Genomic DNA, 12,255 nt, shown 5'->3' with positions numbered 1-12,255 from the left:
GAGCTCAAGCATCAGACACAAGGTATCTGGTACGAACCCCGAATTTTATAGTTTGGGTTGTTAATCACTAGTAGTAATCACAATTTATTTGATAGATCAGGTGTCACAGAAAATCTTTTTCTTTGCAGGCTTGCTTATGTGTCTTTTCACATTCCTAGCATGGCTTCCTTCACTGAATATTCCTGTCTGCTTTATCTCCTCTGGTGCAGATTTGGATGAGTCAGCAAACTATTACTGTACAGCACATGTGGAATATAACACGTTCCTCTGAAAAGATAATGTCTCCCTGTGGAAATGCAGTTAAAATGAGAATGTTTTTGCCATGATATAAGAGCGCATAAGTGCAGATTGCAGAGTATTAGATGTGTAGTCATTACTCTTTCTTATTTAGACTTATAACAAAAATTTACTTTTCATAATTCCAGATTGTATATATAACTTAGTATGTAGAAATGTATCCTAATGTGCTATGGAGGAATGTATGAGATTAGAGGAAGTTCACATCCCCGCTGCCTCACAAAGTCTTTAAGTGTCTGAATGTACTTAAGGAAATAATTGACCAGCTACAAATTCAATAACATTTATGATCCTGATACAACATGGGCAGCGTAACAGCAAAATGCAGTCAGGACACACTGTTGACATCTATCATGGCAGTTGTTTCCTTTAATCAAAGCTTTTTCCAGGTATGAATCACCTAATGTGTTTCCTGCTGCTGACTTTGATATTACGCCTGCTGTGCTGTGTCCTGTCCCACCTAATACTGCACCTGCTTTGTGTCAAACATGTCACATTATAGTGATCCAACAGGATGTGTACAGTCATGGCCAAAAGTTTTGAGAATGACACCAAAATTATATTTTCACATGATGTGTTGCCCTCTGGTTTTTAATTGTGTTTGTCTGATGTTTACATCACATACAGAAATATAATTGCAATCATATTATGAGTACCAAAAGGTTATATTGACAGAATGAGTTAATGCAGCAAGTCAATATTTGCAGTGTTGACCCTTCTTCTTCAGGACCTCTGCAATTCTCCCTGGCATGCTCTCAATCAACTTCTGGATCAAATCCTGACTGATAGCTGTCCATTCTTGCATAAGCAATGCTTGCATTTTGCCAGAATTTGTTGGTTTTTGTTTGTCCACCCATCTCTTGATGATTGCCCACAAGTTCTCAATGGGATTAAGATCTGGGGAGTTTCAAGGGCATGGACCCAAAATCTCTATGTTTTGTTCCATGAGCCATTTAGTGATCACCTTTGCTTTATGGCAAGGTGCTCCATCATGCTGGAAAAGGCATTGTTGGGCACCAAACTGCTCTTGGACAGTTGGGAGAAGTTGCTCTTGGAGGACATTCTGGTACCATTCTTTATTCATGGCTGTGTTTTTAGGCAAGACTGTGAGTGAGCCGATTCCCTTGGCTGAGAAGCAACCTCACACATGAATCGTTTCAGGATGCTTAACAGTTGGCATGAGACAAGACTGCTGGTAGCGCTCACCTCTTCTTCTCCTAATAAGCTGTTTTCCAGATGTCCCAAACAATTGAAAAGGGGATTTGTCGCGGGCGGGGAGGAGCGCTGCGCTCACCACACTCGGGTCCGGCGCTGCTGCTGCTCGGTGGCTCGAGCGGTGGGCCGGATTCGGGGACTCGAGCGGCGCTCCTCGCCCATGAGTGAAAGGGGAGTAGTTTGGTTTGGGGATTTGGTCCGTGACGCCACCCACGGGTTGTGGTGAGGTTGGGCACCACCGCTGCTATTGACGGGGATCCTGGGAGCGATGGTAGGGAGCAGCTGGGATGTTTCTCTCCCCTCCGTGGGTAGGGGGTTGGTGGTCCCGGGGCCCGGTGAGGTGTCGGGGAGGCAGGGTTGGCAAGGTGCAGGGTCGCTTGGACTGCGCAGCACGGTGCCGGATGGCACGGTAGTACTCACTCAGCCACAAATGGATGCAAAGTCTCTGGTAAAACAAACGGCTGGATGGACGGGTCCCGCAGCCGGCTGCAGTGTTTTTCCCCTGACCCCGGGTTGGTATTGTGAGTCCTATCCTGCACTTTCTTGTACGCTCCTCCTGTGCTCCGGTTTCCAGCTGGTTCCCCGGTTCGGTACCGGACGGGCCACCACCCTGTCCCGGCTACCTACGGTTCCACCAAGACTGTCTTCCCAGCTCCCGCAGACGGCCACTACCATCTGCCTGACTGGCTACACGAGGGCCCTAGGCTCCAACCTAGGCCCCAGACTGCGTCTGCCTCTCTGCAGACCTCCTCTCTCTTTCTCTGCCTGGACTTGTCTGCACGTGTTTCCTGCCTCAGGCCAGCTAGACTCCTCGGTGGGCGTGCCTATCTGCTTAACTCCGCCCACCTGGTGTGTCTGTCTGAACCCGAGGGAAGAAATCAGGTCTCACTGGGGATGACTGCTGTGAACTGCTGAGGGTGGGTGTGTGTGTGTGTTGTTACCTGTGACGACCTGGCTAGTCCAGGGCGCCACAGATTCATCTGAGAAAATGACTTTACCCCAGTCCTCAGCAGGCGACTCCCTGTACCTTTTGCAGAATATCAGTCTGTCCCTGATGTTTTTTCTCGAGAGAAGTGGCTTCTTTGCTGCCCTCCTTGAAACAAAGCCTTGCTCAAGTAGTCTCCGCCTCACAGTGCGTGCAGAAGCACTCACACCAGCCTGCTGCCATTGCTGAGCTAGCTCGGCACTGCTGGTAGTCCGATCCCGCAGCTGAAACAGTTTTAAGATACTGTCCTGTCGTTTGCTGGTCCTTCTTGGGCGCCCTGAAGCCTTTTTGGCAACAATGGAATCTCTCTTCTTGAAGTTCTTGATGATGCGATAGATTGTTGACTGAGGTGCAATCTTTGTAGCTGCGATACTCTTCCCTGTTAGGCCATTTTTGTGCAGAGCAATGATGGCTGCACGTGTTTCTTTAGAGATAACCATGGTTAACTGAAGAGAAACAATGATACCAAGCACCAGCCTCCTTTTAAAGTGTCCAGTGGTGTCATTCTTACTTAATCATGACTGATTGTTCGCCAGCCCTGTCCTCAACAACACCCACACCTGTGTTAATGGAACAATCACTAAAACAATGTTAGCTGCTCCTTTTAAGGCAGGAATGCAATGATGTTGAAATGTGTTTTGGGGGTTGAAGTTCATTTTCTTAGCCAATATTGACTTTCCAAGTAATTGCTGTTAAGTTGATCACTCTTTATGACATTCTGGAGTATATGCAAATTTCCATTAGAAAAACTTAAGCAGTAGACTTTGTAAAAATTAATATTTGTAGCATTCTCAAAACTTTTGGCCATGACTGTACTGCATCTCTGATGAGAGAATACCCATGATTGCCTCTTTTATAAGCGGCCACTGATTGGCTGCAGGACTCACGTGACATGACGTTATGCAAGCCCCGGGAGACAAGGTGCCAACATCACTGGAGCGGTGCCAGCAACGGAGGTAAGTATCAGGTGTTTTAATTCCGCATATGTGAATATTATAATTGAGAAGGGGATGTCTGAGTAGTGGACAACTCCTTCAAGGAATATAAATAGTCATGTGATTCCCATGAAAGTGACACAGACCATCATCCCGCTTGAGGGACCAGAATACACCTGGCCGTGGCGGCTGGCCACTGGTAATTTGGTTTACCAAAAAGACTCTGTGTTTATTGTCTCACCACATCAGTGCAACCTCATCTAGCACCATGACAACCGAACTGTGAGTTACTGTTCCCTGAAATATCTCCCCATACCCTGGGCCCCGGGACCACATCTCCCCTACCCGTGGAGGGGATACCACCTCGCTGCACACACCACCGGTCCCGGGCACTGTCCCCAGAGGTAGCGGTGATGCTACCATCTCATCACCGCAACCCACGGGTAGCGTCACAGACAATCCCCTGTAAATATCTCCTTTTCAATTGTGGGCGACGGACGGCTGCGCAAGCCCCAGATCCGGCTGCCACTCGAGCCACAGCCACCGCCCAGATCCGAGCGCATCGAGCGGCCCCCCCCGGTTGTGATCTGTCCCTTGCCTGTGACACAAAGAAGCCAGAAAAATGCAGTATGTTTTTTGTATTTATTATTTCCCTTAAAACATGTTCTTGCAGCATTTTAGACCAAAACTGAAAATATGGTAAATATAGACACTAGAGAGTTAAGCGAGTACCTAACTATTCGTACTCGCTATACTCATAATGAGTACTGTCTAATACTTGTGTATTCATTCCGAATAGTGTGTGCAATGCAAGTCAATGGGAAAAACACGCAATATAACGAGTAACCCGAATGTCGTACTATTTGCTACTCTCACGAATAGTACGGCATTCAGGTTACTTGTTACTTTGTGTGTTTTCCACATTGACTTGCATTGTTCACGCTATTCGGAATGAATACGCGAGTATTAGACAGTACTAGTTATGAGTATAGCGAATACGAAAAGTTAGCTACTCGCTAAACTCAATTAGGGCTCATGTGCACGTTGCCGAATTTCATGCATTTACGCTGCGTATTGCACCACAGCGTAAATGCATGCGTCATGCTTTCCCCTACACAATCTATGGAGATTGTGCATGAGACGTCCGCACGTTGCGTTTGAGAGCGCAGCGATTTGGATGCCAAAATTTTGTTCCAAATCACTGTGTTCTAAGAAGAAACATGTCAATTATTCCACGCCCTTTGGATGCAGGTCCTCCTCTGTCTATGGCCCCCTTCACACGTCTGTGAAAATCACGCACGTGTTTCACTGACGTGTCAAAGGTGCGTTTTCCCCTCCGTGTGTCGTGTTTATTCCCATTCTCGTGATAACACATGGAGAATGGGAACTTTCAACTCACCTGTCCCTGGCTTCGCTGTCCAGGGTACTGATCTTCGGTCTCCGGTCCTGCCGACTCTCCGCTGCTTCCGCTTCCGCCGCAGTGAAGTGAATATTCAATGAACATAATGAGCGGCTGTTGGCAGCAAGTGACAGCAGCGCAGAGACAGGAGGGCTGGAGAAGGTGAGTAAAGATTTGTTATTTTTTTCTCTGACACATGAGTTTTCTCCGGCGCGTGTCACACGGGACCGCATCCACACTACATCCGTGTGGTATGTGTGCGGGCCGCGTGACACCCGTGCTGCCGGAGAAAAACGGACATGCATCCGTGTGGAGCACATGGGCTCATCATGTCTGCTCCACACGGAGGCACGGGCCAATGGCTGCACACATGCGTGCACATAAACCCATTGATTTTAATGGGTTTACATGTGCCCGTGTCTTCGGTACATGCGGGCACGGACCTAGCACGTACCGGAAACACGTGCGGGTGAAGGGGGCCTAAGGGAGACGCATCCAGAGCGCATGAAATCGGCTTTTTTTCTGCAGAAACACTGCATCTATTATGCAGTGTTTCTGCAGCGATTTGACGCGCACATGAGCTGTCAAATCCCTACAGAAATTTCTGCAGGGACACGACACGACGTGCGCATGAGCCCTTAGACACTTAAAAGGTTATTTATTATTTCCCCCCTTCCCCAAAACCCCTCTACTTATGTGTGATGTCAACTTTATGGAGAAAAATTGACCCCAAAATGATCCTTTCATACAGCGGATTGGGTAACAATAGCATAATCCAAGTGAGATTGAATTTTAACATTCATTTTAATCGATATGCTGTACCATTTTCATCAAAATAATGAACGTTTGTGCGGAAACTGAGAAAATACATCGCACTGCTATAAAATCAGGAAATGCAGAAATGATAAACTGTTGCTGCTCGATGTAAAATAATATTTACTTCTGCTGTAGATTTTCCATGTCATTGCTCCCGTTACTTCATTGCATATTGTTATTGTATTATACTGGATGCTCTGGGATTGTGTAATATCTTAGGCATTTTAAGGGTTCTCCCCTAACAGAGGTAGTTTCAAGCCATCCAGTCATCTTGGCTTATCAACCAAGGGAGATACATTCCTAAGGGCTGCTCCCTTTTTTTTCAGTCACTCCTGGCCGGGAGCCACCTACAGAACAGCCTCTGAAAGAGCCAGCACTGATTGAGCTTTTAGCTCAGTTTCCTCTGTGGCAGAGACAAGAATCCAGTCTCCAGTTCCCTCTCCAGCTGGAAAGCTGCTTCTCCAGATAACTGGCTGCACATATCACAGTCCGGACCTCAGCCATGCTGACTATCATGGATACTGAACGAGAAGCCGATTACTCTATAGCCTTGAATTAAGCAAAGAGGATTCCGCAGCATTAATCCGTCACTACTTTCTGGAGAGACCCAAGTGCACAGCAAGCTGCGCCTATCCGCCTGTCACAGGGGGACAATGTTTAACTGGCACAAAACCTTTGCCATCCTGCCACATTGGAAGAGAGGTATGGCTTCTATCCTTTTTATTAAGTAAACTTCATATTGTACTAAATATTTACAAAATAGAATGACTGCTGGAATCCATGAGCTCATCTAAGGCTATGTTCACATTGGGAGTTTTTGGTCAGGTTTTTTCTGCAGCAAAACCTCATCTTTTGCCAGGAAATAACGTGAAGTTCTGCCACGGGTTTTTTGCCTTAGGCTATGTCCGCACGTTGCTTTTTACCTGCTTTTTTGCTGCTTTTTCAACTGCAGCGTTTAATGCCAAAATGGTTGTGTTCTGCTTTTCAAGCAAAGTCTATGGGAATTTGGGTTTCTTGTCCGCACTATGCAGTTCAAACTGCAGCCTTTTTGTTGCAGAACTTTGGTCAAAAACTCAGCTTTGCAGTGCAAAACCCAAATGGCAAAAACAATTGACAGTGCAGAACACAACCATTTTGGCATTAAATGCTGCAGTTGAAAAAGCTGCAAAAAAGCAGGTAAAAAGCAACGTGCAGACATAGCCTTAGGTTTTGCAAAGAATTGACATGCTCATTCTGTCAAAACCTGAGCAAAAACCAAGGTGGCTGACAAAAGTCAGAAAAAAAACCGCAGGAGTTTGTGATTTGTGTGTGTTTGTGTGTGTGTGTGTGTGTGTGTGTGTGTGTGTGTGTGTGTGATTTCTGGAATATCACAGGCTTTGCTGGGACTGTGAGGGCAGCATTTTAATAGCATGGATTTGCATTAAACCAAGGCAAAAACCCTGCAAAACCTGACCAAAAATGTCCTGTGTGAACATAGCCGTAGGGTATCTGCCAGCGTTTTGGACGCAGAGTGTTTTCTCTTCTGGAGATGCTAGCGTCCTGGGCAGGAGAGTGCGCTGTCCATGCCCACGATCAGGATTACTGATGCAGCGTAATTTTGCTGTGTTTTCCCGCATTACCGCAAGAATAAATTGTCATGCTGCAACTCGGAAAGCCGCACCGCAGGTCACATACGGAGCATCTAAAAGAAGCACAGTAGGCATGATATATCTATAAAACCCATCCACTGTGCTTGTACTGTACAACGCAGCGTTTTGGATGCAGCAAAAACATGCAGCGTCCAATACGCTGCTAAAACTGATCGTGGGCACGCAGCCTTAGGGTGCTTTCATACATCTGGTTTTTGCCATCAGGCACGATCCGGTGAAAAAAACGATGCGACGGATCTGGCGAAAACTGATTTAACGCATCAGTTTTTTCCATGCATTCCTTCCGCTTTTTTGACGGATCCGTTGTGATACTGAGCATGCTCAGTTCAAAAAGCTGCATCCGTCGTTGGATTCCGTCATATGCCAGATGACGACAGATCCGGCGCCCATAGGCTTCCATTATACGGCACCGGATCCGGCGTGGTCCTGTTTTTTTGCTGGAGACAAAAATCGTTGCATGCTGCGTCCTTTCCAGCAGCCGGACGAAGAAATTTAGCCGGATCCGGCGGACGCCACATGCAACGCAAGGCCATCCGGCACTAATACAAGTCAGTGGGTAATAAAACGGATCCGGTACCGGATCCGTTTTATCCGCATTTTGCAAAATGATGGCAAAATGACAGCAAAAAACGGATGTGTGAAAGCAGCCTTAGTCCATCTAAATGCAGTAAACAGATTGTCAGCTCTTAGGGGTTACTGCTTGTACCTCTATTATCAGGTGTTACCATAAGGGGAGCATGAGTCTAATCACATATCACTTAGCACATTTCTTCTTCATGCATTAATAAGGTGTTTGGATATTTTATGCAAGCCATTATACAATGACACGAGACCCTTACCTAGGCAATGACCGCCACATCACACCATTACATAGTCTAAACTGAAACGTGCATATCCGAAAGATAAATGGCCTTGGTGTTATGCTTTTACTGAAAATAAAGCAATAGAGAATCTCATATAAAGTAAGTTTATGGAAATGATGGTTATGACAAGGTAACTTGAAGAAAATGTTTTTTTTATTACTTGCCAGTAAAGTTGTAGATAAAGCAGGAGAACACTGCAATTAAATAGCTACAGAAGCTGTCACGTCTCTTCCCATTTATGAATGAAAAGAAAAAAGCCACGACTGCAATTTCAGAATTTGGGTTGCCTTTCCAAAAATGTGGAATCTATGGAGGACTTCTACGTATTTATCGATCTGTTTCAGGCACATTTATGTATCAGTGTCATATGTTGCTATACTTCTACTTAGCTGTGTGCACCGCGCCAAAATACAACTTCTGATTGATCCTTTGTTGGTTGGTTCAGCTACACTACAATCACTGCAGCTATAGCACTAGATATGGCTCACATACACACATAGATCACTTTTATCACTGATAGGTAATTAAACACTAAATATTGTTAGACCCTGAAAAAGTTATGGTTTCTATTTAGTTTGCAATCAATACGTTTTTCAATAACCTGTCATGCATTTATCGCCAACATATGTTTACTGCATCAAAGGACGAATCCATTGCTTTAAAAGAAATTAAAGAAGTTATGTATGAAAACCATTTTATTACACCAGTGTCCGGCTATCTCTGACCGTCCCATTGAGGAAAAATGGAGTGGAGCTGTGTATGCTTGGCCCTCACTCCATTGAGATGGGGCAAGCCTCGTTCTCTTGATCTGTGGGTTTCACAGCATTCGGAGCCCTAGCAATTGGAAATGTATCCCCTATCTTATGGATAGGAGTAAATTCTACTCTTGGTACCCTTTAGGTTCAGTAAGCATGGGGTGGCAAAGAAGTGGCTGATAAAGGGACAAAGTAACCAATTTCGCAGATAAGATTTATACAAAGTTAATTATATTTGATTATAATATGTTTTTGAAAGTACAATTCCCATTTAAGGTTCTATCAAATGTGAAAAAAGTATCCACTTTTTGTTTTCCAGAAAGAGCTCCCATGTGTGTCCATGGATTGTGTGTAATCTTGCCCTTCATTCCCATTCAAGTGAATAGGGCTGAGCTCCAATACAAAATGTAGTCCATGATCAGACATGGTGATTTTTCTAAACCAGGGCAATCCCTATAACAATATGAAACATATTAACCCCTGCACCCACAGGCAATTTTTCAATGTTTTTTCCTCCCCTTCTTCCAAGAGCCATAACTTTTTAAACTTTTCTGTCAATATAGCCATATGAGGGCTTGCTTTTCAGTATGAGTTGTACTTTTGAAAAACACCATTCCTTCTGCCCCATATTATACTGGAAAACAGGAAAAAAAATTCCAAATGCGTTGAAATTGCAAGTGCACATTTTTTTTTTTTTTTTTTTTTTAAATTTACCATATTCTCTAATCATGAGAAATGCTGTGTTACGGTCAGTGCCGACGCTGTGGCGGCATTCACAGGAAACACGTCATGGCAGCAACAGGAGTCATTATCTGACCCCATGCTGACATGCCATCCCATTGGCGCCCCATGATCGAGTCACGGAGCCGATGATGGTGGTGGGGAATGGCGCGATCCCCTCTTCAGCGCTTTGGATTGCACTGTTAAGGTGCACACACTGCAACATCGCAAACGACATCGCTGTAACGTCACCGGTTTTGTGACGTTATAGCGACCTGGTCCATGCTGTGAAGTTGTGATCGCTACAAATCGTTCAGGACCATTCTTTGGTCCTTTGTTTCCCACTATGCAGCAAAGTTTTAGTGTGTAAAGGGGACTTTACAGCGACTTCGTTAGCGACTTCCCTTTCAAAAAGCTGCTTTACAACGTCCCCAATGACTAGCTAGGTCGTTCTGCCGGTCCGGATCGCTGTTGTGTCGTTGGCCAGGTTTGCCTGTTTGACAGCTCACCAGAGACTTTGTAGCGATCCCGGCCAGGTTGGGATCACTGGTGGGATCGCTAGAAAGTCTGTGTGTAAAGGGGCTTTTAAACTCTGACAGCGTGATCTAAGGGGATAATTGGCACTGGTGGATCTCCAATCTATCCGCGCCTGTTAAGCTGGTGTCACACTAAGCGACAGCGACGTCGCTGTTACGTCACCATTTTCGGTGACGTAACAGCGACCTTGTAAGTCGCTGTTATGATCGCTGCTTAGCTGTCAAACACAGCAGAAGCAGCGATCATAACGTCGCTGTGCTACATGTGCAGAGAGCAGGGAGCCGCGCTTAGCGCTGGCTCCTTGCTCTCCTAGGTACAGTACACATCGGGTTAATTAACCCGATGTGTGCTGCAGCTACATGTCACAGTGCAGAGAGCAGGGAGCCGCGCGCACTGCTTAGCGCTGGCTCCTTGCTCTCCTTGCTACAGTATACATCGGGTTAATTACCCGATGCATACTGCAGCCACATGTCACAGTGCAGAGAGCAGGGAGCCGCGCGCACTGCTTAGCGCTGGCTCCTTGCTCTCCTTGCTACAGTATACATCGGGTTAATTACCCGATGTGTACTGCAGCCACATGTCACAGTGCAGGAGTCGGCGCTGGCAGCAAGAGCGGAGGCTGGTAACCAGCGTAAACATCGGGTAACCAGGGAAAGGTCTTCCCTTGGTTACCCGATGTTTACGCTGGTTACAGCTTACCGCAGCTGCCAGTGCCGGCTCCTGATCGCTTCATTTCGTCGCTCTCTCGCTGTCACACACAGCGATGTGTGTGTCACAGCGGGAGAGTGACGACCAAAAAATGAAGCTGGACATTCAGCAACGACCGGCGACCTCACAGCAGGGGCCAGGTCGTTGCTGGATGTCACACACAGCGACAGCGACGGGACGTCGCTGCAACGTCACAGGAAATGGTGACGTAGCAGCGACGTCGTTGTCGTCGTCGTTATGTGTGACACCAGCTTTAGCCACATATGTCTGCTGATAAGATCAGCAGACGTGTGGGGAATAATGCGGGCTTGCCGAGCGAGCCGTCATTAAAGAGCCATACACTATTTTATTTATTTTCATTTACCATTTTTTCTGATATTGAGAAATGCTGTTTTACTGTGAGTACTGGCACGCTTGTGTCATGACAGCAACAGGAGTCATCATCTGACCCTATGCTGACATGCCAACCCATTGGCGCCTCGTGATTGATTCACAGAGCCAATGTTGGTGACGGGGAACAGCGCAATTCCCTCTGGAGTGCTTTAGTTTGTTCTGTTAGAGTTTGACAGCGCGATCTAAGGGGTTAACAGGCATGGGTGGATCTCCGATCTACCTGCGCCTGTTAGCCACAAGTCTACTGATCAGAAACAAGACACTATAGTAACATACAGTACAAGTGGTAGAGTGACTCATTTTATTAGCACAACATTCTTTTATTTCACATATACAAACAATCTGGCGATAGCAGAGGACCCCTTCCATAGTTTCCATTATGATTTATTGCAAAATATGTTGTTTTATGAATTGGAGGGAAATGAACATTTACATAAACACAGACATGTTAGCTGACATTACAGTAATTGTATGATTTTACCAGCTAACTTGATCAAAGGGATTGGGAAACAGCAAGGTGCCATTTTGTAAGTGATGTAGATCCGACACACTATAACATCTGTCTAAACACGACTGGAAACCCTTTAATGACAGCGACTCCCTCCCTCCCATAAATTATCTTATCTCAGCCTGATCATAAACCATAAACTCCTAAAACCAACCTTTTGTCTGAAGCCTCAAATTAGGAAAATAATCTGATGAAATCCTTTCAGCAAACTGAAATCCTGTTACAGATCAGAGCGCCGTTCTCAGTGAATAATTGAGACGACACAGGGATGTTTCTTCCCAAAATGCTTGTAACGCTATTTCCTTTACAATTGTAAACACTGTTGACATGTTAGCCTTTAATCTTCTTTAGTCCAGTCTTAACATGCCCATAGCGTCTTATCAGGCTAGACACTTTAAGACGTGCATGGAGTTTGCCTCTGAATTCCACACAGGATGATCTATACAAGACATTGCAGAGGTGTGCAAGTGTGTCA

At 45.7% G+C, this 12,255-nt stretch overlaps 1 protein-coding gene across 1 annotated transcript in view; it reads left to right on the top strand.

Moving 5' to 3' along the window:
• The window catches only part of LOC142310945 (uncharacterized), a 144,078-nt gene that overhangs the window by 59,039 nt on the left and 72,784 nt on the right, over nucleotides 1-12,255 (top strand). The window contains exon 2 of the mRNA XM_075348799.1: nucleotides 5,974-6,349. Coding sequence (XP_075204914.1) covers nucleotides 6,301-6,349 — 49 coding nt within the window. The 5' untranslated portion in view covers nucleotides 5,974-6,300. The remainder of the gene's footprint in view (nucleotides 1-5,973; nucleotides 6,350-12,255) is intronic.

This window comes from Anomaloglossus baeobatrachus, chromosome 5, assembly GCF_048569485.1.
Source record: "Anomaloglossus baeobatrachus isolate aAnoBae1 chromosome 5, aAnoBae1.hap1, whole genome shotgun sequence".
In the NCBI taxonomy this organism is placed as follows: domain Eukaryota; kingdom Metazoa; phylum Chordata; class Amphibia; order Anura; family Aromobatidae; genus Anomaloglossus; species Anomaloglossus baeobatrachus.
Note: the sequence above shows the minus strand (reverse complement) of the source record. Positions and strands in the feature narration are given on the sequence as shown.